This window comes from Balaenoptera acutorostrata, chromosome 15, assembly GCF_949987535.1.
Source record: "Balaenoptera acutorostrata chromosome 15, mBalAcu1.1, whole genome shotgun sequence".
Classification (NCBI taxonomy): domain Eukaryota; kingdom Metazoa; phylum Chordata; class Mammalia; order Artiodactyla; family Balaenopteridae; genus Balaenoptera; species Balaenoptera acutorostrata.
The window spans coordinates 28,915,847-28,942,468 of record NC_080078.1 but is presented as its reverse complement, the minus strand read 5'-3'; the positions used below and the strand labels follow the sequence as shown (position 1 = coordinate 28,942,468).

General features: G+C 46.6%; 1 protein-coding gene across 10 annotated transcripts in view; it reads left to right on the top strand.

Annotated features, from left to right (window-relative positions):
• SNX29 (sorting nexin 29) overlaps window positions 1–26,622 on the top strand; it is a 559,610-nt gene that overhangs the window by 202,626 nt on the left and 330,362 nt on the right. For all 10 annotated transcript variants that reach the window (XR_003623948.2, XR_003623947.2, XR_009005356.1 and 7 more), the window contains one exon: window positions 2,287–2,369. Coding sequence is in view for 7 of the 10 variants with exons in the window: in XM_057528881.1 (XP_057384864.1) it covers window positions 2,287–2,369 (83 nt within the window). In the remaining 3 variants the exon portion in view is untranslated. The remainder of the gene's footprint in view (window positions 1–2,286; window positions 2,370–26,622) is intronic.

The following is a 26,622-nucleotide window of genomic DNA, read 5'->3' as shown; positions in this document are numbered from 1 at the left end:
GAGCTGAGACCTGGCAGCCGGACACGGACACGACCCACCTGTCAGTCTGCCTGAATGAACCTGCCTCTTCTGCCTCTTGGACAACATTCTGCATGAACCGTTGTTAAATTAGGCCGTATAGAAATGCACATCAGTTGCTTTCTCTCCCTTGTTTTAAGGTAATATGTGCCTGGAATTCACATGTGGGGATTAGGAGTAGGCTGGGAAGAATGACAAGATCCGGCTGAGGGGATCCAAGAAAACCAGCTGTACCAGCATGCCCATCGGGGAGTGTTTTCCCTCCCACAAACCTTCTCAAGACTTGTTAGTTGTTTAGCTTCAGACGTTCACTCTTCGTGTCACAGAGAAAGTGCGGCCACGGATAGAAACATCTGTGACAGGCTGTCTAGGAGGAGGGCGATAATTAAGGGACTCCATGTTTTACTTTCTCTCAAGCTTCTGAGATGAATGCACAGATCTCAGGTGACACCTAAGTATATGGTAGTGTCTGCAGTTGGTACTTATGTTCTTTCTGACAAATACAGGGCAGAAAAGCAAAATACAAACAAGGTGCTCTCTCTGTGGGCTGAGGTATAGTCATATGCATCGAAGACAGACAGAACCTGTGATGGGCAGTCTGCAGTTTTTCCACTGAGCAAATGTGTGGCATATTCGTACCAAGGAATGGCATCTCCATCCATAAATAGATGGAGTCAGAAGCTTACCCTGGTGAATTGTTAAATGAGACAAGCCAGTAGCAGAAAAATTTATAATAGGGTCTGGCTTCATAAAGTAAACTCTGTTTAAGTGTATCAGGTTTGTAGTGACTATGTGAGCATGGAGGAGGCGTGAAATGTGTGTACCAGGTTTTTAACATTGGTTACCATGGGGAAGGATGAGTGTGACAGTAAACAAAGGAAAAAAGACTTCAAACAAAAAAATTTAGAAGAGTGTGAAAGGTGTTTCATCTGTGAATAATTATATACTGTGTGTGTGTGTGTGTGTGTGTGTGTGCGCGTGCGCGCATGCCTAGAGAGAGAGCTGATAGGACAGATAGAAAAATGATAGTGGGGTTTATTTCAAGGTGTTGAATTTTTAGTGGATTTTTTACATTTCTTCTTAAATGTGTTCTGATTGAGTATTTTGCAATGAGCGTTTTATTTTTTATAATCATAAAAGACACCCAGTCTTAAAGCTCTTTTCTTTGTGAGGAAGTATTCCAGCATGTGTAAGAGCACACAGGCTCCAGACCTTGTTGGGGGAGGAGCAGGAACAGGAGATGTGGAAGAGGCACCTGTCTCTGGGGTAGCCAGTGAGAAACCAGTTCTGAATCCCAAAAGAGACAGAGAAGAGCTCTTCTGGGTCTCGGAGGCAGAGAGACCTGGGCTTGTGTCTGGGCCGTGTGCCTTACGTATGACCTTGGCATTGGCCACGTGACCTTTTCCATGCCCCAGTTCCTCTCCTGCAAAATGAGGAGAATTCTACAGGGTCATTGTGCCTGACATATCGTTAGGTATTCAGTGTTCATTATTCAGTGTTACCATTGAATGAAGAATGGGTGAATGAATACACGTGTGCTTGATTCAGTGAGGTCACGTATGTAAAGTCTGAGCTATGTGGGTAAATACTCAACAAATGATAGTTTTCTCTCTGACCCTCATGTCCTGTTCCTCAGCCGGGGTACCTGGGGAGTGAATTTAGTAGCGTGGGGTCTTGTCATCGCCTGAGTTCCACGTTTCGTTCTGCAGTCTTACATGGGGTGCCGCTGGAGTTGGTCAGCCGCTTCTCCTCATTATACCTCACTTTCCTCATCTGTAAAGTGTGTGTTGTGATAATATATATCTTGGAAGGATTAAATGAGATACGTAAAGACTTCACGTGATGCCTGGCAAATAGGAAGTTTCCAATGCATGTAGTAGTTAGTAAAAATACTGAGTGTTCCCCAAGTAAACAGTACCTAGTATGTGCTTCTGTAAATGGAGAGAATACTACAGGGTGCCTGGCACAGAATAGGCACCTAACAGATTGATTCAAATAGCCTGAGGGCAACACATGTCAGCATCCTGAATCTGTGCGCACCGCAACCAATTAATGCTTATTTCCATCACGAATGAACAGTTCTCGAAGGCATTCTGCAAACGTGCCTTTGCTAACATAGTCTTTTCCAGCGATGATCTCTAACACAGAGAATATATTAATATTTATAAGATGCACATTGTGTATTTTTCTTTACACAGATTCTTCTCCTTCCTTGGGTCTAATTTGCCAATTTTTAAATACATTTTTCTAACATTCTTGTACCTGCAGAGAAAACGAGGTGCTCAAAGTCCAACTGAAGAAATACGTAGGAGCTGTCCAGATGCTGAAAAGAGAAGGTCAAACAGCTGAAGGTGAGGGGCAGACGGAGCCTGGGTGGGGAGGGGGCTACACCTTTTCATCTTCATCGCCCCTGTGCCTGGCATAGCAGACACTCAGCATGGGATGAGTGCATGTGCAGATGAATTAGAAGAACGGGGCTGGTTAGGGTTCCAGAAAATCAATTAAATGGAAAACCCTGCTCTGTATTCTTGCTAAATGCATAATATTATAAGACTTACTTGCCAGATTATTAGCAATACTTGTATCAGTTTGTGTACTTAGGGAGTTTTATGTCTAGAGTCTTGAAACATTTGCAAGGTAGTGAACCTTTAGCACGATTAAGTCACGTCAGGCCAGGGGTGAAAGCAACAGAACGCCAAAGTGGCGGAGAATCAGAGCTATGGAGTTTGGCTGACCAGGCTCCAACCCCAGCTCTGGTTAAATTTCTTAATCTCTGTGTACCTCAGTTTTCTCATCTGTAGAATGGGGTTAGTTGACAGTGCCTACCTCATGAGGCAGTCCATGTAGACATCTTAGCATAATGCCTACATAGAGTGAGTACTGAGTAGATTTTAGCTATTATTATTAATACTCTTAATCAGAAATACAGGTAGATAGAAAAATGATCGTTTGACCAAGATCTCACTAAATAAAGTGGTGCTATATGCTTCCTCCCTGTGCAGTTTGCCTGCACTTTAACTGTCATGCCTCTACTAAAATGTTTCTCAGGTCAGCCTGAAGAAGGGATGGTTAATTAACTTTGGCGCAAGGGTCTTGCAACCTTCAACCGGCTGACCATTACAAGATTTTCTTAAAAATGAGCTCTCAGAGCGTGGACATTTTAACAGGGGGGTGGCTGCGCCACGCTCACAGGTCTTGGGAGTCAAGCAGACCTGGATTTGACTTCAGGTGCGCCCTCCGTGACTTGACCTCCTGGAGTGACTTTGCCATCCGGAAGAGGAACCGCCACACCAATGTAAGAGGAAATCACACCAGTGTCACGAGGGCTGTTGCGGGGATTTTTCCGAAACAATGACTGCAGAGCTTCTAATATGGCACCTGGTGTATAGGTGGTGCTCAGTCAATGGTAGTTACTTTTCTGTGTCAGAGAGAGAGAGAGAGAAGATTGGAGTCTGGATTTGCCTTGCGTAGCAATATCATAAAGACTTGCATTTTCTTTGGAGCTTTTGTACTTGATCAGGTTCAACATGTTGATTTTTTTTTTTTTTTTTTTTTTTTGGATAACATACCTCGCCTCATTCCTGCTTGGTCCGTAACAGTTACCAGTCTGGGGGTTACCATTGCAGAGTTAATCGTGTCTTGCTGTGAGGGCTCATCACCCTTTTCATACAGATACTGCTCGTGTGTCCCAGAACCCATCTCATTACGTGGAGTTATGTCTGCCCTGGCCTTCTGCCTTTTCACTTCTTCTCATCTTTGTTCCCCCAGCACCTGGCTTTTACAGTCATTCATTCCATTCACTATATGTTTCGAATGAATAGTATATGTTTAGCCCTTTACCCTTTCCAAGCAAGTTCAAATATATTCACATTTGATTCAGTAACGCTGTGATGAGTAGGTATTTTCCCTCTATTTAAAAAAATTCATTATTGGAGGCTCAGGAGAGCTTAAGGGGGCTTGGCTTGTCCATGGATCTGGGGTGGAAATGAACTTGGGTCATTTTCCTCCAAATCCCTCTTCTTTGCCTTATTAAGTTCTTAAACTAGTGTGCAGAGGCCTTTCCTGGGGTGCCTATTAAATATGCTTCTTCTCAGGAGATCTGGGTTGAGGCTCTAGATTCACACGTCTAGATACGTGACTCTCTTGCAGCTGATCCGTGGACCACGCCATCATCTTTTGAGAAATCTACTCTCTACCCACACAGAGCTTTGATTTGATGCAGTAAGAAAATTAAACCAGGGGGTATGGGGAAGCACCACTGGGCTTGCATTTGGTTTAAAAACCACAATACTATAAAGTACATTTCTGAGTAGGAGCATTTTTGGAGTGAGTCCCCCCAAAACTGGTACACAGAACCTACAGCGTACAGAATGGTTTCTCACGGCAGCCAGAGTCCCTTTTCCTAAGACCCAGCCTGAATGCTCTGAGCCAAAGCTAGGTATGAGATAGCCCTTAAATGGAACAGAGCAGAGATAATGAAGCACATTTTGCGATTTCTTTGCTGTCCCTTACCCCTCCGTTTCTTACTGGGTCGTTTAAGACCATCTACCTTATCTGTGAGTCATCCTTAGTGGGAGGTCTTTATGAAAGCCCTCAGATGCAGGCACATACTGACCGATGCCCTGCGTTTGCTTGTTTGTTTAAGTCCTGCAGTTTATTCCTTCTTCCACTTAAGTAATATTCGTGAGCACCGGCTGTATGCCAGACACTAGGAAGCAGCCTCATTAAAAGGCATGCTTTCAAAAATTGCACTCTGGCCTTTCCAGAGCTTTTACCTAATTTTTAAGTGTGTCATCTACTACTCAAAGGAATTGGGACTCATTCCTCAACCCCAGCCAGATGCTGACTCAGTTTGTTGAAAACTATTGAGTATGTGCCCTGGCCAGGTTGGGGTGCCTTGGGGTGCCCTACTGTCAGGCTTTGGTAGCTCGGGGTGTCCTGGCCAGGCTAGGAGGGGCTTGGGGTTTCTGGGGAGTTGGAGGAGCAGGGGCAGGGAGAGGTTGGAGAGGGAGAGTCCTTTCTTCCTGATCCATGATTTCCTTGGCTCCTGGTGTTAGGTGGACATAGAGATGTGTACTAGCTTCCCAAATTCTAGGTGGGAATTCAGAATGCATTTTCCACAAAAGAAAACTTTCAGTTTGAGGATATAAAGATTTTTCTGTCTTTTGGACGACAAATGGTTTATGAAACTGAGCTCATCAGTAGGGAAAAGAGTGAAAAGTCATTTAAGCCCCAAATGCCTTCAGGGTTGAATAGATGGCCGAGGGCTATATTGGGATCATTATAGTCATAGTTGTTGTGGGAAGTGCCTTCAGGATTAAGAAAAAAAAAATCAACTTAAAATGGACCTTTAGAATAGATTGTTGACAAACTTTAAGAGGTTAGTAGGTAACTTTGTTTCAGTTCTGAGGTTATAATTAATCATGGCTATTCTTTCCCCCCAGATTCTCTATGAAACACCAATGTAGGAATCAGACAAAAAGTGATCAAAATAACATTTTTATTACTGTCAGTTGATTGGAAACTCCAGCTTGACCTGAAGCCAGAATCACACTCCCCAGTACATTGCCTCCCAGGTGTAGACCCAGGGACCCCCACTGTGAGGCATTGTTGGATCTGCAGAATTACACTCACCCAGTGGGGACCAAGAGGGAAGACAGTCCGTGGAGGTGTTTCCCTTTTTAATACATCATCTCCATTTGATTGAGGATCTCACCAGTGAGGTAGGAGGTGGGGAGTGAGGCCCAGAGCGTATTATGATGGATGTCTCCCCATGGAAACATGGCCCAAGGTGGGGGCCTTCGCTGAGAGCTGTGATGACCGCAGCTGCTGGTGCCTCCTGAGGGAGAGGCCAGGGCAGTGGGGCTGGGGCAGGAGTGTGGGTCAGTGAGTGGACACCTCCTCCATTACACCTGTCCATCTGGAGAAAGGCTGTGTCAATGGAAGGAAGGCTTATTTCACCTGTAGCTGCGACCGTTCTCCAAGGGGGTCACTTCATCCTAGTCCCGGTACATGTCCCCGTGAGAAAGGTGTCACGGCCAAAACGTTTGGGAAACACTGTGCATTCTGCATTCTTCTTGCACGTCATGATGGATGTTAGTGAATGAATGACTTCTGTGCCAAAGACACTGAGCACTGCCCGGGGCTGCTGACTTAGAGGCCATGTAACTTCCTGTGCCTCAGTTTCTTCCTCTGTAAAACGGGAATTGTAATAGTACCTTCCTCACAGGGTTCTGGGGGAAGATGAGATAGATTAGTGCATGGAAAGCATTTAGAATAATGTCTGATATGTAGTAGCTACTCAATAAATGTTATAATTATTATTATTACTATTTTTACTATCTTACTTTACCTCTCGTGGCCCCTTGGAACAATTGTAAAATTAGGATTTATTAAAATAGTATATACTTCATAGGTGGTTGTTGTGAGGATTAGCTGTTAAGAGATGTAATTCAGATAACATGCTGGGATCTAGAAAATGCTGTGGTGGACAGAATGTTGGTCCTCCAAAGATGTCCATGTCCTGATCCCCAGAATCTGTGAATATACCCCCTGACATGGCACAAGGGACTTTTCGGATGTGATTAATTTAAGGATCTTGACATGGAGAGATTATCCTGGTTTACCCACATGGCCCCAGTGTAATCACAAGGGCCCTTATAAGAGAAAGGCAGGAGGGTTGGAGATGGAGAAGGAGTGACAACAGGAGCAGAGGTAGGAGAGATGCACTTTGAAGATAAAGGACGGGCCACAAGCCAGGGAATGCGGGCATCCTCCAGGAACTGGAAAAGACAAGGAAACAGGTTCTCCCCTAGAGCCTCTAGAAGGAATGCAGTCCTGCTGACACCTTGAGACTAGCTTATAGGACCCATTTGAGCCTTCTGACCACCGGAACTTCAAGATAGTAAATTTGTGTTATTTTAAGCCACTAAGTTTGTGGTAACTTGTTACAGCAGCCATAGGGAGTGCATATAAATATTCAGTTAAGTTGAGGTATTGCCTTAATCATTGATGGACATGGGGATCATCTAATCACCTTATGGAGCTTGTGGTGGGAGGTTGATGTCTTAAAGGTTGGTTTTCTTGGTCAAAGGTCACCTGGTGGACAAACTTGGGAACTCAAGGGAGAGCTGTGGTCTTTGATTTGCGGCCACCTCTGGGACAGGAAAGCCCACCACCCCTCTGCCACACCCCTTTGTGCAAGGTGTGTTTGGCCAAGACAGGAAAGTCCTTGTCCCAGGTCACACTCACCCCACCCGGGGGTCACTCGTGTCAGCCCTGGTGGATGATTCCTGTCACCAGCCAGCTCTGGACATTGGAGACGAAGCCTCCAGAGCTGTAGGGTTGTGGCCTTACTGTCCGGTGGACCCTTGTTGTTACTCTTTGGGTGTGGTCATTGTTGCGTGCGCAGCTGGGGGGTCTGGGCTCTCTGAGTGTCCCGCGGCAGGGGGTGGGGCTATTCTCATGAATACTTTGCTGCATGTTGGGCTTCTCCCAGGCTCTCCCAAGGAGCATTTGCCTGTGAGTTGGAGCTTGCTCTCTGTATTAAGGAAAAGGTTCTCCTACCAGGGGCAGCCGAACGTGGGATTCCGGAAGTGCATGAGTCTGCCCTCGTCACACGGCTCGGGTTGCCTCTCCCGTCTGCCTGTGCACGGTGGACATCTGTGGCCTCGCGGTGTCAGGTCCCACATGCTCTAGTTTTCATCAGACCAGCGTCCTCGCTCAGGGTCAGCCCAGTGAGATAGGTGAGGCTCTACCCTCCGTTCTGCACTTGACCTCAGCTGACTGGCTCCAGCTGGGTCTCAGGACTCTACTAGGCTGTCAAGAGTTCTTTCTTTCCTGTTGGGCCTGGAAGGCTGGGGCCACTGTGGTTACCTTGTCTCCAGGTGGAGCCTGGGCGTGAGGCCGTCACACGGAGAGAGAAGCTGGGCCGAGAGGCAGGGAGGAATCAGGGGCCGATCGTGTCCTTTGAGCCCCTGAATCCAGCAGTGCCTGAAGTGACTGTTCAGCCCTGAACGTACTGTTAACAAGAGCAGTAATTCACCAACCTCCCCTGCCCCTGTTTTCGAGCTTGAGTTGGGTTTCCATAGCTCGTGTGCTCCACGGCAAAAAATTAGCTCTTTACTGGGTGCAGAGTCCATTCCGTCTTCATGAAGCACTGTTATTTCTCTGGAGTCTTTCCCAATCCACAGTGTCTGTCTCCGTGGTGTGAGGCCCTTCCTCCCGGCTGCCCTCCGTCTCACTAGGTCCACTCCACTGGCATCACCTGTCCTGGCCACCGCAGTCCTGTTCCGTGGTGATGGATTTTAACACTGCAAGTGCTTGTCGGCATTGCCATTTAATTCATCTGCCGTAGGCTCAGGGGCAGAGGGAGAAGAAATGGCCTGTTGCTGGTGGCAGTCAGAGTAATCGGCAGCGAGGGTAGGAGATCCAGTGGGAGGAACTTGACAGATAAGGGAGGCTTGGGAACAATTTGAAAAGTTTACTCTAAGAAACAAAAGAAATAAAACAAAAAAAGGAAGTCATCAACCTCTCTCCCGTGTCATGTCTCTGCCTGCGTGTGGCATGCCCACTGATGCCCGCTCCACTGCTGCATGTGCTTCATGCCCTCCCTGGGGTCTCAGTTTCCGTGGGCTCCCAGAAAGTGGGGTGGGACAGTTGAGAAGCCTAATTCTGTGAAGATGGACGGTCATGGGCGAGAGGATTCCTGAAGCTGGCATGTTTCAAGGGTGCGTGCGGTGCTGTGTACCCTTTCATCCTTCAGCCTCAATCACTGCAGGTGTTGGCGCCTCCCCTTGGGTGGCCGCATGTTCTTGCCCCCTGTGTGCACAGAGGTGGAGATGTCTTTGTTTGAGGCAGGCTGCTTTGGTTGCAAGGAAAGCAAGGTCATGAGTCTTGTGTGTATGTGTCTGTGTCTGGTTCTAGTGGGATAAGCGTGGGACCTCGTGGAAGCACTGATAAGATCTCATCACTCTGCTGTTTAAAACTCAGTCCAGACTTTCTGACCATGGCTTGCGGTACTTGGTGTGATCTGGCTCTTCCCTGCTTTCCAGCCCCACCTCCCCTCACCCTCTTGTTCCCTCTCTCGGCCCCGGCCACACTGGCCTTGACTAAGTAATACATCAGGGGCTTTGCACTTGCTGTCCTTCTGCTGGAAAGCTTCTCCCTCAATCTCTGAATGGCTGATTCTGCCTTGTCAGGCAGTTTCTGTTCAGATGTCACCTCCTCTGACCTCCCTGCCTCTCCTTCCTTCTTTGTTCCATTAGTTCCTTTATCTTCATCACAGCGCCTTTACCAGTACCTCACAGTATCTGGTGGTTTATTGCCTTCCTTGTTCGCTGTGTGTGTTCCACCCTGCAGTGTACAGTCCACAGGAGCAGGGACCTTGCCTGTTGCTCTTCCCTGCTGTGTTCACGGTGCCTGGCACAGTGCTTGACCCAAGGGATGTGCTCCATAAAGATTTATAACACGAATGAACAGAAATCCAAGAGGAGCTATTATAGGACCTGGCCTCCTGGCATTTAGGTGATTGAAAACCCACGGCAGCCAGGGAGAGCTCAGCAGCGGGCGAGGTCTTCATTCTAGGGCTACAGATAACGTGCTGTACCCTGTGTAACCGCTTCCTTCAGTTGTGCCTCCAACCAGATTCTTCTGATCACATATAGTTTTGGCTCCTTGTGACTACAGTTAGCACATGACTTTGACTCTTCCAGGATTTCATCATTCAGAGCTCTTTTGATTACAAGAGTCATAAAGTCCAATTCAATCTGTTTTAAATGAAAACAGTGGAAGTCCAGGAGTGCCTGTCTTGAGGAATGGCTTGATCCAGGGGCTCAAACAATATCATTAGGAGGTTTTTTTGTTTTTGATTTTTTCATTTCTCAACTCTGTCTCCCTTCCCCCTCGCCCCCAAATACTGGCAGTGTGGTGCTGGTGAATGTTTAACAGCCAGCTCTCTAAGGGAAGAAGGCTCTGATTTAAAGTGCTTGCTGATGTCCATGGTGGTGGTGCTCCATTGTGGCTGATTTCAAGCTGTCAACACGATGTCACTGAATGCAGAGTTGGGAAGAGATACATGCACCAGGCTCCTGTGAGCTGGTGTGCCCCAGCTTTACACCCGCCCCCCCCTCATATGTTGGCTCCGTTTTCAGGCAGGTGTTCTTATGCTGGCAGAAAGCTGTCAGCAGCTCTTGGTTTAATCTTCCCAGCAACCCAACTGAAGAGAGAGCTCTTCCCCACTAGTTTCCTTATAAACCACTCTCCCATCTTCCCCCACGAGGAGCAGTGCTTCTCAAGTCTTGGCCCCATATTCAGTCACCTGGGGAGTTTTAAAAAATCCCAGCGCTTGGCCACTTGGAACCACTGCCTTCAGATTGATGAAGTGATGTGTGCTATTGTGCTTCAAATGTGTCAGTTACTCCTTGATTCCTGGCCTGTGGTAGATATCTTGAATCTCACTGACACAAGAAATTAATCGTTACAGTCATCCACCTCTAAAGTGGCTGAGCCAAAATTCCTACCCAGATGTATGCCAAGTCCATGCTTCCCCCAGCGCCCTAAGTTGATTCTCCCGGAAATGTTCTAGGTGGTAAGATATGCTGCATCACTCTGGGCCTCAGAGGTGGTGTGTGACAGGTGGCCGAGAGGTGCTTGTCTGTAGGGACAGCCTCTGCCTGGGACGCCTGGCTTGATTGGTTAGACTCTACCCCTTAACTTTACCCTGAGAAAAACCCACTCTATGCCCCTGTCTTCAGTGGGTGACCAAAACCCGGTCATGGGCCACATGGGTAGCCGGGTCAGAGCATGAGGTGCTTGGAACTGGACATCAGCTGGGGACAAACAGAAGCGCTGGCTCACCGCTTCTCAGTAGCAGTGGTGTGTGTGGACCAGGCGTCCTGTAGACATTTTCTTCTTCCTCAATGAAGGCTCCTCCTTCCACGGTAAAGAGAAGCCTTTGCCTTGAGAAGGAGCACGGAGAAGGCGATAGCAGGGCTTGGAGGCAAAAGGCAGGCACACATTTTCCTGTTGGGGGGAATCTGGGTTGAACCTCAGCCCTATCATCTACCAGCTCCGAAGTCTTGGAATGAGTTTTAATCTTAGAGCTTCAGTGTTTTTATTTGAACAGAGAGATAATAGTGTTGACTTCCTAGCATTATTTGAAGTATAAAAGAGATGACAGATGTGAAGTACCAGGCAATTGTTGACATTATTTTGGATTGGAGATGCATTTTGAAGGGCGTCCAGGCTATGGAAGGTCAGGGACCGTTAGCAGAACACCTGTACATTAATTTCTGAAAAGTGGGTGAATAATTATGGTGATAATTGTAGAGTAAACCTCTTTGAAAGCTTTGTAGTCCATTAGGCTGGTAGAACAATATTTGTGTGATTAGCCAGTTTCCTGACCTTTAAATAAAAATCCGAACAGGTAGCCCCAATACCTGGCCCTTGCTAAGCACTCGGTACTGCAAGCACCAGGAAGATGCTCCAGGGACAGTGGCCAAAGCTTTGATATTTTAAAATCAGGACTTGCTGGAGAAGTCCAGGAAGTAATGTACCCATCACCCAATGTACTCACCACCCAGGTATAACAGATCAATTTCCATATTGATTGCAGATTAATGAAAAGACTTAAAAGTTGCAAGTGCAGTTGAGGGTGTCCTTACTGACTGCATGCACAGATGTTTCCAGATTAATTCTGATGGCCCAGCTTGGGTGGCAGGCCTCACTTAAACGAATTCTGGGGACTTGGGTGGCATGGGCGGGAGGGAGTTAGAACTCTGATAGGCCTAGCCATGGTCACATGCCCTTTCCTGGAAGGGAGGGCGTAAGGTGGGAGCAGCCCCATCCAAACATTCTGAATTGAGAATGCAGAGGGGCAGGCCCCCAGAAATAAGAGATGAATTCTGACAAGAGAGGATTTGGGGAGCAAAAACAGATGATCTTGCATCTGGAGTGATGTGGGAAATGGGGGTAACGCCAAAATTTTTATGTAGGAGGGGTTTGGTGGTTTTGTTGGAAAGGAGGTTTGGAGGCATTGTTTTGCTCTGTTTTTATTGAATTTGTATGTTTCCTTGGGATAGTGTATCAGGTAGAACTAGATTTGGCTGCATAAGAAAAAGAAACCTAGACAACACTGACTTCCATGAAGTTTTTCTCTTATCCCACACAAGTCTAGAAGTAAGTAGTCTAGTCCAAGGCTAGTGTGATGATTCCATAGCGGTTGGGAACTCAGGCTGCTGTTTTCTTTTTGCTCTACCATCCTCAGTACATGGCTTTTTATCTTCATGATTGCCTCATGGTTTCTATCAATGTATTGCGGCTAGTGCTCCAGCCATCACATCTGTATCTCAGACAGATAGATGCAGAAGTGGGAAGGGAAGAGAGTGCATTTCACAGCTGAATTCTATAAGGATTTAAAGCTTTAAGGATCATAAGCTTTCTTTAAGCAGCTTTCGCCCCAAATGACTTCTGCTTAATGCTGTTGGGCTTCCCCTAATTGTGGGGAAAGCTGGGAAACATGGTTGCTTAACTGGCACATAGGGAAGGAGGGACAGTGGATATCGGGTAGGCAGCCCGTGGTCCTTGCCCCAGGTGGCATTGAGGAAGGTGAGGCTGATAACAATTCTGCCGGGGTGGGTGGAGGAGGATGTTTCTGAAGTCCCCCCATGCCACCCCTTAGTGCCATCACTACTGGGAAAAGCTTCCTCAACGATACAGGGTCATAGCTGCAAGAGGATCCATTCCCTGCTTCTAGAAGTGGCTCATGTCTCTCTGGAGACCTCCATACAAGATAATGTTTTATTTGCTCCACCTGATTTTATCCCCTGCAGGATGCTTTCCTCTCCTAAATCATTGCAAAAACAATTGCCTGAAAACACCAAGTATCGATTCATGATTTTTGTTCTTATCCTTTTTATTGTTCAGTAGGAAACACTGGCCCAGAAACAGAACAGGAGTACTTGGAGTGCTTCAGCTCCCTCCTTAGAGGACTAGGCCAGACATAACACTTATCGTTGTCATTGTGACTTTTTAAGGCTGTCTCGGCGTTGTGATTCTCGTCCTGCAGTTTTTCAATCAGTGTCTCCTTTGGTGTTCAGCTCCTCCCCTTCCTGGAAGCTGACAGGTGGCTTGTTTTGTTAAATGCCACTTTGGTTCTGAAAACTGCTCTGTTTTAAGTTTCTAATTACAGTTTTCATCAGGCAACTGGTCATTTTGCTTTGCTTGAGTGGGTAATGATGCTTCTACCTCGGCGGAGAGTGACTTGTCTAAATGTTTTCTTTTTTCTTGGACTGAATAGAAAAATAGACATCCTAGAAAGAGATAAAGCCCACCTCTTGGTCTGGGGTTATTTCACTGGTTTATGGCCTCAATTTCATTCTTTGCGTTTCAGGAGAAATACACTCCTTTCTCACCCCTCTCTGCGGAATGCCTTCTCACCCTGGTACCTTCTGTTCATTCAATATAGAATATTCCTTCTTCCTTCCCAGTATACCTCCTAGTCACAGATATCATTGCTCCAGGAAGCCTAAATGATATCCCCACCATCATTTCCCCTAGTTGGTCACTCCCAGATCTGTAGTACTGCTGCCTAATTTGTGCTTTAAAATTTTAATTTCTTCCTTTCTTTAGTGACATATTCCATAAACATTTACCAGGATATAAGCTCTGTGACAGTGGGGACTGACTTGGTTTTGATACTGTTGTGCACTCAGCTTCTGAAACAGATTCCGTACCCCTGGTAAGTGATCAGTAGATGTTTGATGAGTGATGGACTGACTGACTTACTGAGTTTAAATGCTAATAATAACTCGTGTGGGTTAAGCACCATATGCCAGGTCCTGTGCTAACTGCTTAAGAGGCCACCTTCCTGTGAGGTGGGTACTCTATATCATCCTCACTTTGCAGGTGGGGAAACTGAGGTCAAGAAAGGTCAGAGAGAGGGCTTCCCAGGTGGCGCAGTGGTTGAGAGTCTGCCTGCCAGTGCAGGGGACACGGGTTCGAGCCCTGGTCTGGGAAGATCCCACATGCCGCGGAGCAACTGGGCCTGTGAGCCACAATTACTGAGCCTGCGCGTCTGGAGCCTGTGCTCCGCAACAAGAGAGGCCGCGATAGTGAGAGGCCCGCGCACCGCGATGAAGAGTGGTCCCCGCTTGCCACAACTAGAGAAAGCCCTCGCACAGAAACGAAGACCCAACACAGCCATAAATAAATAAATAAATAAATACTTTAAAAAAAAAAAAAAAAGAAAGGTCAGAGAGAGAGTATAGGGGAGTCAAACTGTCTACATTAAAGCCCTTCCCATGTACTGTGTTAGATTGTTGTTATTTTATTTTATTTTTTAAAAGTTTGTTTGTTTGTTTGTTTATTTATTTATTTATTTATGGCTGTGTTGGGTCTTCGTTTCTGTGCAAGGGCTTCCTCTAGTTGCGGCAGGCAGGGGCCGCTCTTCATCGCGGTGTGCTGGCCTCTCACTATCACGGCCCCTCTTGTTGCAGAGCATGGGCTCCAGACATGCAGGCTCAGTAGTTGTGGCTCACGGGCCTAGTTGCTCCGCGGCATGTGGGATCTTCCCAGACCAGGGCTCGAACCCATGTCCCCTGCATTAGCAGGCAGATTCTCAACCACTGCGCCACCAGGGAAGCCCTAGATTGTTGTTATTACCACCGTCATGGTCAAGTGCTCTGCCCAAGGCACACAGCTGGTGGGTGGGGGGCCGGATCATTGAGGCCCCGAAACAGAAGTGAATGACACACAGTGTCTGCCCCTCTGGAGGTCACAGATAGGGGTGAGTGGGTGGGTCCAGTAACCTGGGCTCCAGGAGAGGGGGGTGCCTGGTCTTTCCAGTCCCAGTTTTTTCCCAGGCAGCCAAGCTGGTGCGCAGAGCAGGGGAGGATGTGGCTGAGCCATGTGATGTGCTGCTTGGATGCCCTTGACCCGAGTTCCTGGGAGGCATTCTGGGTCCATGCTGTGCTCCCCATTACCTTTCCATTTCTGACTTAGAGTCTGTTTCTGAGGCCCAGTCCCTCCAAAACAAAACAAAAAAAAAACCCTCCTCTACCAGGTGGAGCCAATTAGGCCAAGCTCGGCTCTACCTTTAATTACTTTTGCCCTCATTTGCATCTGGTTTGTCTCATTATAATGCCATTAGCAGGGTGGCAACCAGGAATGGTGCACACACAGTTTTGAGGCCTTGCTTCTGTGGTCTTGGCTTCCTTCTGAGTAAAATGAAGGATTTGGAATAGACACAAGCACACATATACCCCTGGGCCAGAAGCAGCCTGCTGAACTCACCAGGCTTGCCTGAAAATTGTCTTTAGCAACTTGATTGGGGAATAACAATTTGTGTTTTCTTTCCTTGTTAAAAAATGAAGCCATATTCATTATAGAGAACTTAAAAAGAGAGACAAGCAAAAAAGGAGAAAATAAAAATCACACATCCTCAAGCGTTGTTAATATTTTGGAGTATATCCTTCCAGATGGGTATAGCACTATGCACTGTGAACGCTCTTGGGATAAACACATCTTGCCTGAAAAGTCTGGGCATCCCTTACCCCCCTAATTGACACAGGGACTTCATGGGCTAAGAAGAAAACTGATGGCATCAAAAAAAAAAACCACACCAATAACAAATAATTGGTAGGGATTTTAACAGTAAAATCAGGCAGTGATATAAAATGACTGTAAATTATGCCAAGATCCTGTCAGTAACCAGTCACATGTGTGCCAAGATGACAGGAAGTGGGGTTTGATGGGCATGCAAGCTGGTTACTGCTGTCTTGCCTCCTTCCTTACCTCTTTTCCAGAGGAAAGCAGGACAGCATTCATGAAGGCTGCCCATCCTGCGTTAGAGCATGAAGGTGTCGTCCATGGGTTTGTCCCAGAAGGTTCTAGCTCTGCCCCTTGCCAGCAGTGTTACCTTGGGCAGATAACCTGGCCTTTTTTGTGTGTTTTATCTTTTTCCTTTCTGTATGTTTATTTTTTGGATAGTTTCTGTTGCTAAGCCTTGAAGTACACTAATCTTTCTTCTGCATTTAGCTCATGACACTTCATGGTGGCCGTACCTGGCTGCAAGGGACGCTGGGAAACATAGTCTCTTCGTTTTGTGCCCAGATGTCCAAGTGCCCAGCAAAAATTGGTGTTTTTCTTACGACAGAAGAAACACTGGCTATTAGGGGATACTTGCCATTTTTGCCACACATGTGAATTAATTGCTACTCTGCCTTTGATGAGCAGGTGGGCGCAAAGTGCTAGCTTTCTGGGCAATGGCAGTAATGGGGTCAGTTTCAGTGGCGAAATGGCGAGAGGTAAAATGTGAAAGATGGTCTCCTCTCAGCACTTGGAAACTCTCCCCCTGTTTGGGTGAAACAGGGGTCATCCTCCTCTTCATGTTTCAGAAGTAAGGTAGCCAGTTGCTTTGTGTCGCATGCCCTATTTCCCCTGTGAATCGAGGGTGCCCTCATGGCATGAAGGATTAGATTTACCATGATCGTACTGATCAGCTAGGTCAGCGCCAAGAGAATTTGATGAAACGAGAATTGAGACCCAGGTCCAAATCTTGGCTTAATGCTCTTCGTGTTATTTCCAGATGGCATAAACTCACTTGCGCCATCTGTGAGGCACGGGTAGTAACTACCTGGCTCAGTTAACAGTGGATCCCAGGTTCACGAGATCGAGTTTTAAACTGCTCTTTCTACATCGTTTAGTCTCCCATAGGGAGAGGAAAATCAACTTTACAGTATTTTCTTGGTTTCCCATGACTTATCATACTTTCTACCTTCCTTGGATAATTTCTATCTGGAGAGTACGACAGTTGGCATTCAATTAAATATGAATTATAGAAGGTCTCTTCTGTTACTTGCAACGATAAAAAATATTGGTTTAATATATTAGAATTGATGTCAGTGAAAGCAATCACTTCATAGCTTGTTTTTCATACATTGTTTTTTTATAATTGAGTATTTTATTGGAATTTTAAAAATGAGTTATATGTATTTTTTTATAACAATCCCAATAATACAGAGACGTATAAAGGAGTTAATCTCCCTTAATGCTCCCCACGTTAGAAAACCAGGGTAAATTGATGTATGTGAACTTAGGCAAATCTATATTCTGCAAACGTAAGTATACCTGTTCTACCTATTCCATTTTTTTCCCCTCAAAAAATGGGATTACAGTCTCTATCAGGGGTTGGCAAACCATGGCCCATGGGCATGCCATTGGTTTTTGTAAATAAAGTTTTATTGGAACACAGCCACATCCATTTGTATGTATTGTCTGTGTGCTTTATCTATACAATGGAGGAGTTAAGTGGTTCCAACAGAGACACATGGCCTGAAAAACTGAAAACCACCTAGCCCTTTAAAGAAAGTTTGCTGACCCCCGATCTGACCTACTTTGGCTTTCTCAGGTAACAGCATATCACTGAACAGTCATGAATCTTCCTCCAGATCAATAGATACAGATCTAAGTCATTCTTTTTAATATCTGCATATCAGAGTTGATCATGTGACTGTCCTGTGATTGTTAAAATCATTCCCTCATAGATGGTATTTAGTTTGATTCCAGGTTTTTGCCATCACAAACAGTGTTTCATAAACCCCTGTATACATGTATTCTTATATCCTGGGCCGCTTCATTTACGTGGGAAAGATTTACAGAAGTACGGTCGCTGAGGGAAAGCATGGGTTCTGTGCCCATCAGTTGCCTTTTAGTTTGAAACCAACATGTCATGTCATCAAATGTTCTCCCTGATCTGACACCATTTTTTGGGGATCTGACATCTTTTTTTGGGATCTGACATTTTTTAAAAAAGTGATTTTCAATCCCTTTTGACTCTGGCTCACAGTAAGAAATAGGCTTTTGAAGCACACACTTTCAAGTATGTAGGTAATTGAGACACAACCTTCCTGGAATAATACTTAACCTTTACTACGGGCAAAACATTCTCATGTTTTGTATCCTGTTCTACTCCATGTTAACAAACATCAGTTATGACTCACTGAATTATTTTCACCACCCTACAAAAGGGACACAACCTGTGGTTTGAGAAACACCATTTTCTAGAAAGGGGTAATATTCTGGAATCTTGTAATCTAGTTAAGTTTGGTATTTTATCTGTTGGTCAAGGCCATTCCTCCTCCTTCCCTTCCTTATTTAAGGTAAAAACATTATTCTTCTTAATGAAAATTCATATATATTTTAATGCATAATGTCTTTTTAGTGCAAGGTGGGATACAGACCAGTTTCCTTTGGAAATGGGAGTTGTGCTTTGGTTTTCGTGTGTTTCCCGGGAGAGACTGAATACTGGGGCTTTGCCACCATGCAGTGTGGACATACCTGTTAGCCAAGCCGCCTCACAGGTGATTTGTCCTCTCTTGGGTCTAGCCCGGTTGCTCATACATTGATCCTGACCACCCCCTGACCCCAGTGTTCACACACATCACCACCCCCCGCTCAGCCTCAACTCCCACTCTGTCCTCTGCTGAGTGCTCTGCAGACTTTGGCCTTGACCAGCCATGAAAACTGTGATTCTGCTATTCCCTCTGGGTCTGTTGAGGCCTGTAGCCTTATTTTAGTAATAGAACTTTTTTCTCCTTTGGCAAACAATGAAGCCAACTGAAACCAACAAGAAAGGGTATTATCTCACAGAACTTCTTCGGGTGCAGGTCTGGCTGGATCCAGGTGCACAGGCAGTTTACCAGGAAGATTTATCTCTCTTCCCCTTTGTCCTGCTTCAGGTTCTGGTAGGTTTGTTTCATTTTCAGACAGCTTATCTTTCCTGGAGAGAGGAAGAGGTAAGATAGAAGCTGGAGAGACAGAGAAGGGTCAGAGCAAGGATCACTCCATGTGACCTGCAGAGAGGCTTGGGTTTTATCCTCAGGCTGGGGAACCTGGTGAAAAATTTAAAGTGGGAAGTGACATGAGTCAATTTGCATGTTTCCTCCCCTCACACGAAGATCTGCCCCATGTGTCGTATTGTTCTGTGTACGTCAGAAGCTGGATTCTGCCTTTAGAGGGATGGTTACTTTCAGACGCCTAAAATATTTTTTTCCTTTTTTTTTTTCTTTTTTTGAAATTTCTGACATTGTTTGAATTTAATGATTCATATTACGAATTATTCATGAAAATGATCTTTTAAGCTTCTTATAATAGCTGAAATTATCCTTCATTAGATACTGACAGTTCCTGTGATGGGTGTAATTATAAAAAAAAATATTCTTAGGCTAGTTATATTCTGCAGTGTTAAAATTGCGCAAATGAGCAAGGGATAAGAATAGAAGCTGAGTAGGATGGTCAGATTTTATGGGAGAAGGGGGGGTGGCAGCATTGCAGATTTTCTCAAAATGAATAAATATGTGCTGTACACATTAAATACGTTTTTATTACAGTCTGCCTTGATGTTCACCCTTTCCTCATTGGCAGGGGAGCGCATTAATTTTAGCGCCCTGAATTGTTTGTAGCTCTTGCCCATGTATGAATCGCATAAAGGAGAAATTTTTTTTTTTTCTTTCCTCCTTCGTTCCACTCAGCATTTTCTGCAAGGCAGGCTGTAGTAATCTCTGGTAGCTCTGCAGAATGGCAGGCTTGTTGTTAATACAGAGAAAGCCGAGCAGGGAGTGGGGAGGCTCGGGGGTGGGGGCAGTGAGCCGGGTCCAGTGAGCCGGGGTGGGTCTCTGGGTAATTAGCCTGAGAAATCAGGACCGCATCTTGTTCATGTCCCAAGGATGGCCAAGTGGGATGTTCATGGCTAATAGGGGCCAACCTACTTCTTGAGATTAACCTTGGCAACTTTGTGGGGAAGCACTGCGACGAGAAGAATTGAGGAGCCTTACAAACCACAATGGCCGGGACCCCACGTGACCTGCCCCTGCCTGCCTCTCCAGGGTCTGTTAATCCCCTTTCTGCCTCTTCCTCACGTGGTCCCATCCCTTCTTGGGGGCTCTACAGAACCCCCAAGAGAGCAGTTGGTGAGTAGAGCACCATCACTGGCTCTACAATCTAAGATCAACTCACAAGTAAAGCAGGTGGAGTGAATTCTCCCATCTCCCTGTCTTTGAACTGGACCAGTTAGCGAAATGTAAGGTAGAGGGTGATTTAAAAAAGGAAGAAAAAGGCTAACATTTAAGTAGTGTTTTGCATTTGAAGAACTGCCCATGTGCTTATTTAATCCTCACATCAATCCGATATGCTAGATGCTTTATGATCTTCAGTCTGCAAGTGAGGAAGCATAAACAGAGAGCTTAAGTCACTCGCTCAAGATCACACAGCAAATTAGGAAGGTGAAACAGTGGTGGTAAATTTCCAGTGATTGGTGACAGCACGGGGTGGGGGCCTGATCTGCCCACCCAAGAGGTTTTCAAACAAGCTTGCGTTTATTCACGCAGACATGTCTTCCAGAGCTCTCCTTTCACTTTTACCTCTTGGGACCTCTACCCATTTCCCGCCAGGTTCTGGATGCCCACCGTGCTGCCGGCTTCTGTGTCCAATTTGGCGTGTACCGCCACCCCTCGTGTAGCATTACATGTCACTTCACAGTGGGGATGGTTCGGTGTCTTCCTCGCTTGCATCTGGGCAGCCCTCCGCCTTGGTGTTTGCTTTTCTTCCAAAATGTGCACAGACCTCATTATGCCTTCAGATGACAAGAAGTAGGTACTTACTTTCCATTATATCTTAGAGACCAGAGGTTGGCAAATATTTATTTTTTTGTAAAGGCCCAGAAGTAAGTATTTTAGGCATTGTAGTTGGTCTGTCTCCTCGTCCTCTTCTTCTCCTTTTTTTCATTCCCTCCCCTCCCTCCTCCCCCTCCCCCCTCTCCTAAAATGTACAGTTTTTACAATAAAATAGACCACAGGCTGGATTTCACCCAGGGGGTGTAGTTTGCCAACCCCTCTTGCAGTCATTTGTTGGTATTAAACTGCCTCTCTTAAAGAATTGAACTGTCCTTGTTCTTGTGGGTTTGATGTTTGGTTCCGGTGGTTCTCCTTGCACTTGTTCTGTCTGCTGGTTTCTGAAGTGCCCGGCACCCACTTGTATACTTTCTTCCGTTCCCTGTTAATCTCTTGCCACTCTTGCCTGTTCTGGTTTTGCTCCAGCCACCCTGGTGCCCTGGAAATTTCTCAGAGATGCAGGGCTAGTGGAGGTAAGGGTGATGGTTATTTGCTTCTTCAGACTTTTCTTTCCACAGTTTCCACAGAAAAACGCTCACTTGATAAAAGGTGACCACCAGCCTGTGTGTTTGCACCTGAGTGTGCCTTTGGAGCGGCTTCTCCCTGAGCGTGTGATGTTGCAGGAGGGGGCATGGGGAGGAAGCTTTGTGGTTTGCAGACGCTGTCCTCTTAGCCATCCTTTGCCAGCCTTCTGAGGTCTCTAGTGTAGATACCCTTCTCACTTTTTAAGTGAGAAAACTGAGGCTCAGTGTGGGGTTCTGCACGCAGCATGTGACAGAGCTGGAGAGTCAGTTTAGGTCTGTAAATTCCAAATTTGGGACTCTGGCTGGTACCTCCTTTGGGCATGAGTAATTCTGGAATGCTTCTCCTCAGTGTGCTCGTGGTTCAGAGCAGGGTTTCTGGAGCCAGACCATGTGGGGGTGAGCCCAGTTCTACCCTTCAGCAGCTGTGTGACCTTGGGCCAGTTACCTACCCTCTCTGGACCCCAGCTTTCTTAGGTGTAAAACTGAGATAGCAGTATCGCCCTCATGGGTTGTAATGACTATAGAATGAAACCAATGACATGATGCTCGGGAAACATTAACTATCACTGCTATTTCTTTTTCTTTTTTTAAAATTTATTTATTTTTATTTATTTTATGGCTGTGTTGGGTCCTCATTTCTGTGCGAGGGCTTTCTCCAGTTGTGGCAAGAGGGGGCCACTCTTCATCGTGGTGCGCGGGCCTCTCATTATCGCAGCCTCTCTTGTTGCAGAGCACAGGCTCCAGACGTGCAGGCTCGGTAGTTGTGGCGCACGGGCCCAGTTGCTCCGCGGCATGTGGGATCTTCCCAGACCAGGGCTCGAACCCGTGTCCCCTGCATTGGCAGGCAGATTCTTAACCCCTGCGCCACCAGGGAAGCCCACTATTTCTTTTTTAATCAACTTTATTTTTAATCGTAGTAAAATACAGATAGCAAAATTTACCGCCTTAACCGTTTGTAAGTGTGCACTTCGATAGTGTGAAGTACATTCACATGGTTATGCAGCTGATCCCCGTAACTCTTGTCGTCTGGAGATCTAAAGCTCTGTCCCCAGCTCCTTGCTTTGCTTTTTAAACAATCAGGCGAGAGCAGCAGGCACTTGATTGAATTGAAAACAGCACCTGCAGTCTGCAGACAGCTGTTGTGCTTTGCCCTGTGGGTGGCCCGGCTCCTGGGCCACAGTGAGGCATTTAGACTTGGGGTCTGTCTCCCTCCCCAGCCATGACACCTACCGTTTATTGCCTGCTTTCTCCTCATGGGCTCTTGGCTGAGCGCTTCATGGTCAGCATCTCTCAGAATGCGTGCCGCAGTACTTTCCGGCATGTTCTCGTGGTTCCCCTGTTTTACATAAGAAGAAACTGAGTCTCAGAGAGGCTCAGCAGCTTATGTCCGCCCACGTGGCTCAGAGAGGGCAGAGCCAGGCTCTTACCCTCATCCAGGGGCTGGCTCTGCACCTGCTAGCCTTGCCTCCCTACCCAGTTTCTTGCTATTGGACGGCTGTGGTGAGATTTTTTTTCTCATTGTTTTCCTCAGCGTGTGAAATACTAATCCTTTTGAGTAGTAGGTTATCTGAGCACCTGCTTCTGACTTCAAGAATGGAAGAGATGTGGCAAATTATACACCTCCTCCCCTACTGCTCCTTTCTCCTTTCCTTTCCTTTCCTTCCCTTCCTTTTCTTCCCTCCCTCCCTCCCTCCCTCTCTCCCTCCCTCCCTTCCTTCCTTCCTTCCTTCCTTCTGTCTTTCCTTCCTTCCATCATTTCTTCCTTCCTCCCTCCCTCCCTCTCCTGGCTTCACTGCTTTCTCTGACACATCGTTATAGAGGGCCTGCCATGGACCAGGCCCAGTACCCAATGCCTGGAATGCAGACACAAGACAAAGTCACTGCCCTCAGAGCTCATGGACGAGAAGGACAGACAGCTGAGTAGGAAGAAGTTACAGGTCAGCGTGACAGGCTCTCTAACATGGCACTGAGGGGAGTCTGGGTGCGACAGGAGTATGGCGGAGAGCCTGGCCCGTTCTGGGTCTGGGGAGAGCATCAGGTTCTTAGAGAAAGTGCCATCTGATTTGAGGGTTGAAAGTTGAGTAGGAATTCTCTGGGTCAAAAAAGGGAGGATGAGATGGTCAAAGCTTTCTGAAGAATTCTAAAGAAACCATCTGTGCAAAAGCAGGGTGGGTCATTGAATTTGATCTTTCTCTAGTCAAAAAAAATTTTTTTAACAGCAAGCAAGCACAAAACCAGATAACCCACTGAGACAAGCTTGCTGGAGTCCCAGCTCTGGGTCCTTTTGGATGCTTCCATAGTACCTCCTGGAAGAGCCCAAGGCAGATGTGACAGTATCCCAGGGCAGGATGGGTTAAGGTTAACCGGGATTCCGATTGGCGGCTGCATGCAAGACCAGGTTAGAAGCCAGCCTGGGCACCTCCCAAAGGGGGAAGGCTGTTGGGCTTCCTGGATGTTATACTTTATCCAAGCAAGGACAGAGCTTGGATAGACATTTCTAGGTAATCTGTAAATCTCGACCTCCCTTTACTTCACTGAAAAATCATTTCTAACACCCATTATTCTACTGAACAAAGTCTTTGGTGGTGATCAGAGACAAAGATGGCTGAAGTCTTAATATAACCTATTATATCTTTAAAAGGCATCTTACATACTTGGGCCTGGGTATGTTGTAAAGTTTGCAGTAGGCATCTGGGTCAGCCGAGGTCCAGGGTGCAGGGTGAGAAGCAGCACGGAAAGTTTAAGGTCCTTTCCTGAATTGTTTGAGGAGTTGAGGAGCTGAGCTAAGGGTCTGACCAGGTCTCAGCAAAGCCTCAACAGCTGTAGCTGTGAACTCAGCAAGCCTTCCTCTCTTTGTTAAAAAATTCATTGACTTTCCAGCCTGCAGCCCCATGTTTACTTTGCCATCCTCATTGTAGCTAACTCTACAGTAATACACTGGAGTTAATGAAGAGGCCCGCCTGCCTTTACACTAACCCCAGTTAGACAGATGAAGCAATTGACCTCTGTGTTTTACCAGGCAGTGTTCAGCCCTCATCCCCCAGCATTCCAGCAAGAGGCGAATTCATCCTAGGTATGAAATCCCTCACGTACAAATGGCTTCTTTGCTGTCCCACTCCTTCCTCACAATTAATCCTGGTGATGATTAATCTTTTCGCTCTTACTTTATCTAAGGAACAGTCTTGTTCAACATTCTGGAGACCTGAAAAGCGCTGTGTGTGTATAATATTAATATGCAACCACTCAGAAAGGTGCAGAATAAATTGAATTAATATAGTCGGGGAGTTTGGGATGCTGTAACCAGCAGAGGCCTGAAATTGAGGTGTATGCTAGTAGAAAGCATGAATCACTTCCCTGCAACAGGAGAATGTTCTCATGATTTTTTAATGGCCCCCTGAAGATGAATGTGCACTATTAAGGTAAACTCTTTAAAAATTAAGGCTTTTGTAATTCTGTGAGTTTAAAAGAGAGAGAGAGAGACAAGAATCTGTAGACCGTGTAATTCAGAGGAGGCAGCTCCTGGGACTGACTGAGCTGCATGGAGCTGTAGGGCCTCTGTTCATTGTAAAAAGGAGACTTTGGTTTCCAGGGCAGCTGAATGCCTTGAACCGAACCTTCAGGTTTGGGGAACATTTATTTAATACCCAGTCCGCTGGCCAGCTGATCCCATCTGCAGACAGCAGGGTCTGGCTACAATCCTTGATTTAGAGCTGATTTGGATCTGACTTTGGGAGGGAAATTTGGACTCGGCCAATTCTTATATTATCAATAGTTGTAGTTGGGATTGTGGACCAGGAGTGTGGTGGAGTCCAGACACAGGATGCAAACTCCCTTTTGGGGCTTTTTGTGAAGAGCCAGCCTTGCTGTCATCGTGCAGTGCAGCTGGGGGTCCAGCAGGGGGCGCGGTGCTGCTCTTCTGGGGACCCAGCTGCAGCTCTTTCTTTCCTTACCGTATTTCCCAATCATTCCACAGTGCTTAGAGTTCAAATAATAACCCCGTGGTTAGAATCAGCCCTGTTAAGCAGATTTCTAGCTTTTGCATTTTCATTGCATTTTCATCGCTTCTTACCCTTACCCTCACCCAAATGATCTTCAACTCAGTAAGGATGAGGTGCAGGTCCACAGACGATGTGTAATACATATGCGTGATGTTATTGGCGATATTCTGGGGTGATGCTTTTTATGGCTAGCTACCTGGAATTTTTCAGAGTTCTTTTTATTTCAGTTGAGGGCTGAAAGTCACACACATGCAAAACAAAACAGAACAAAACCCCCAAAACCAAACCAAACCAAAACAAAACAAAAAGACCCCCAACTTGGCCCAGTCAGCATTTGTTGAGAGTCCTTTTGTGACGAGCCCTGGGAGCTGGTGTTCATCCTGTGCAGATCTGTGGGGGGAAGAAAAGAGTACAAGCTCCAGACCTGCGCTGTTCAAAGTGACCTCTCTGCACCAGCATCATCACCCTGAAATATGATTGAAATGCAGAATCTCAGGCCCCACCCTAACCCCACTGTTTCAGAATCTGTAGTTTAAAGATCTGCAGGTGAGTTGTCACACATTATAGTGTGAGTAGCACTGCTTGAAGTTTCTGTAGACGGAGGATGTATATTGACATCTGTTGCTGTTATTCCCTCTCCTGCGCCTGTGGCAGGCATCACTAACCAGATACTTTTTTCCCAGTGAACCCCGTCTAAGCTTCGCAATCCTTCTCAACGCAGTGGTCCAGGTAGCCACTTTCAGTTGTTCAGAGCAGGTGCTCAAGATCAAGTTCAGTTGCTGTGCCCCACCTCCGTCGAGTCCATGATTATCTCTTACCTGGACCACAGTGGCATTCTGCCGCACCTTCCTTTCTTACCCCACTCTTTTCCTGTTCTCTATAACACAGTCATCTTTGAAAAGTGAAAACCTTCCCTGCTTCAAACCCTTTAGTGACTTTCCATCGCAATTTAAATAAATCCGAATTCCTTACCATGACTGGGCCCTGCCCACCCTCCCGCCCTGTCGTGTGCCTCCCTCCCCCTTTACCTGCTGTTCTCTGCCCCTCTGGCCTTGTACCAGGTCCTGGAGCATGCCACGCCCTTCCCGCTTCAGGACTGGGACACACCTAAGTCACCATCTCCCCGTTGTCCCTGTGCAAAAGCGGAGGAGCACGGAGGTTTGGTCTGTCCGAAGCCCTATGAACAGTCAGAACTGGAGCAAGTTCATTTCAGAGCCCGAGATGCTGGTGTAGCTACCGCCCCCTCCCCCCCGGCCCCCGGGGACACACCAGGGAGCCTCCCGAACGTCCTCTGAGTCTTCCCGTCCTGTGACAGCAGGAAGAGCTCCCCCCTTCCTAGACTGCACCCCCCTGGTCCCCACCCCCGGCACCCTGCGTGGCCGCTCCTCCTCATGCCTCAGGGCTGGCCCTGGGCTG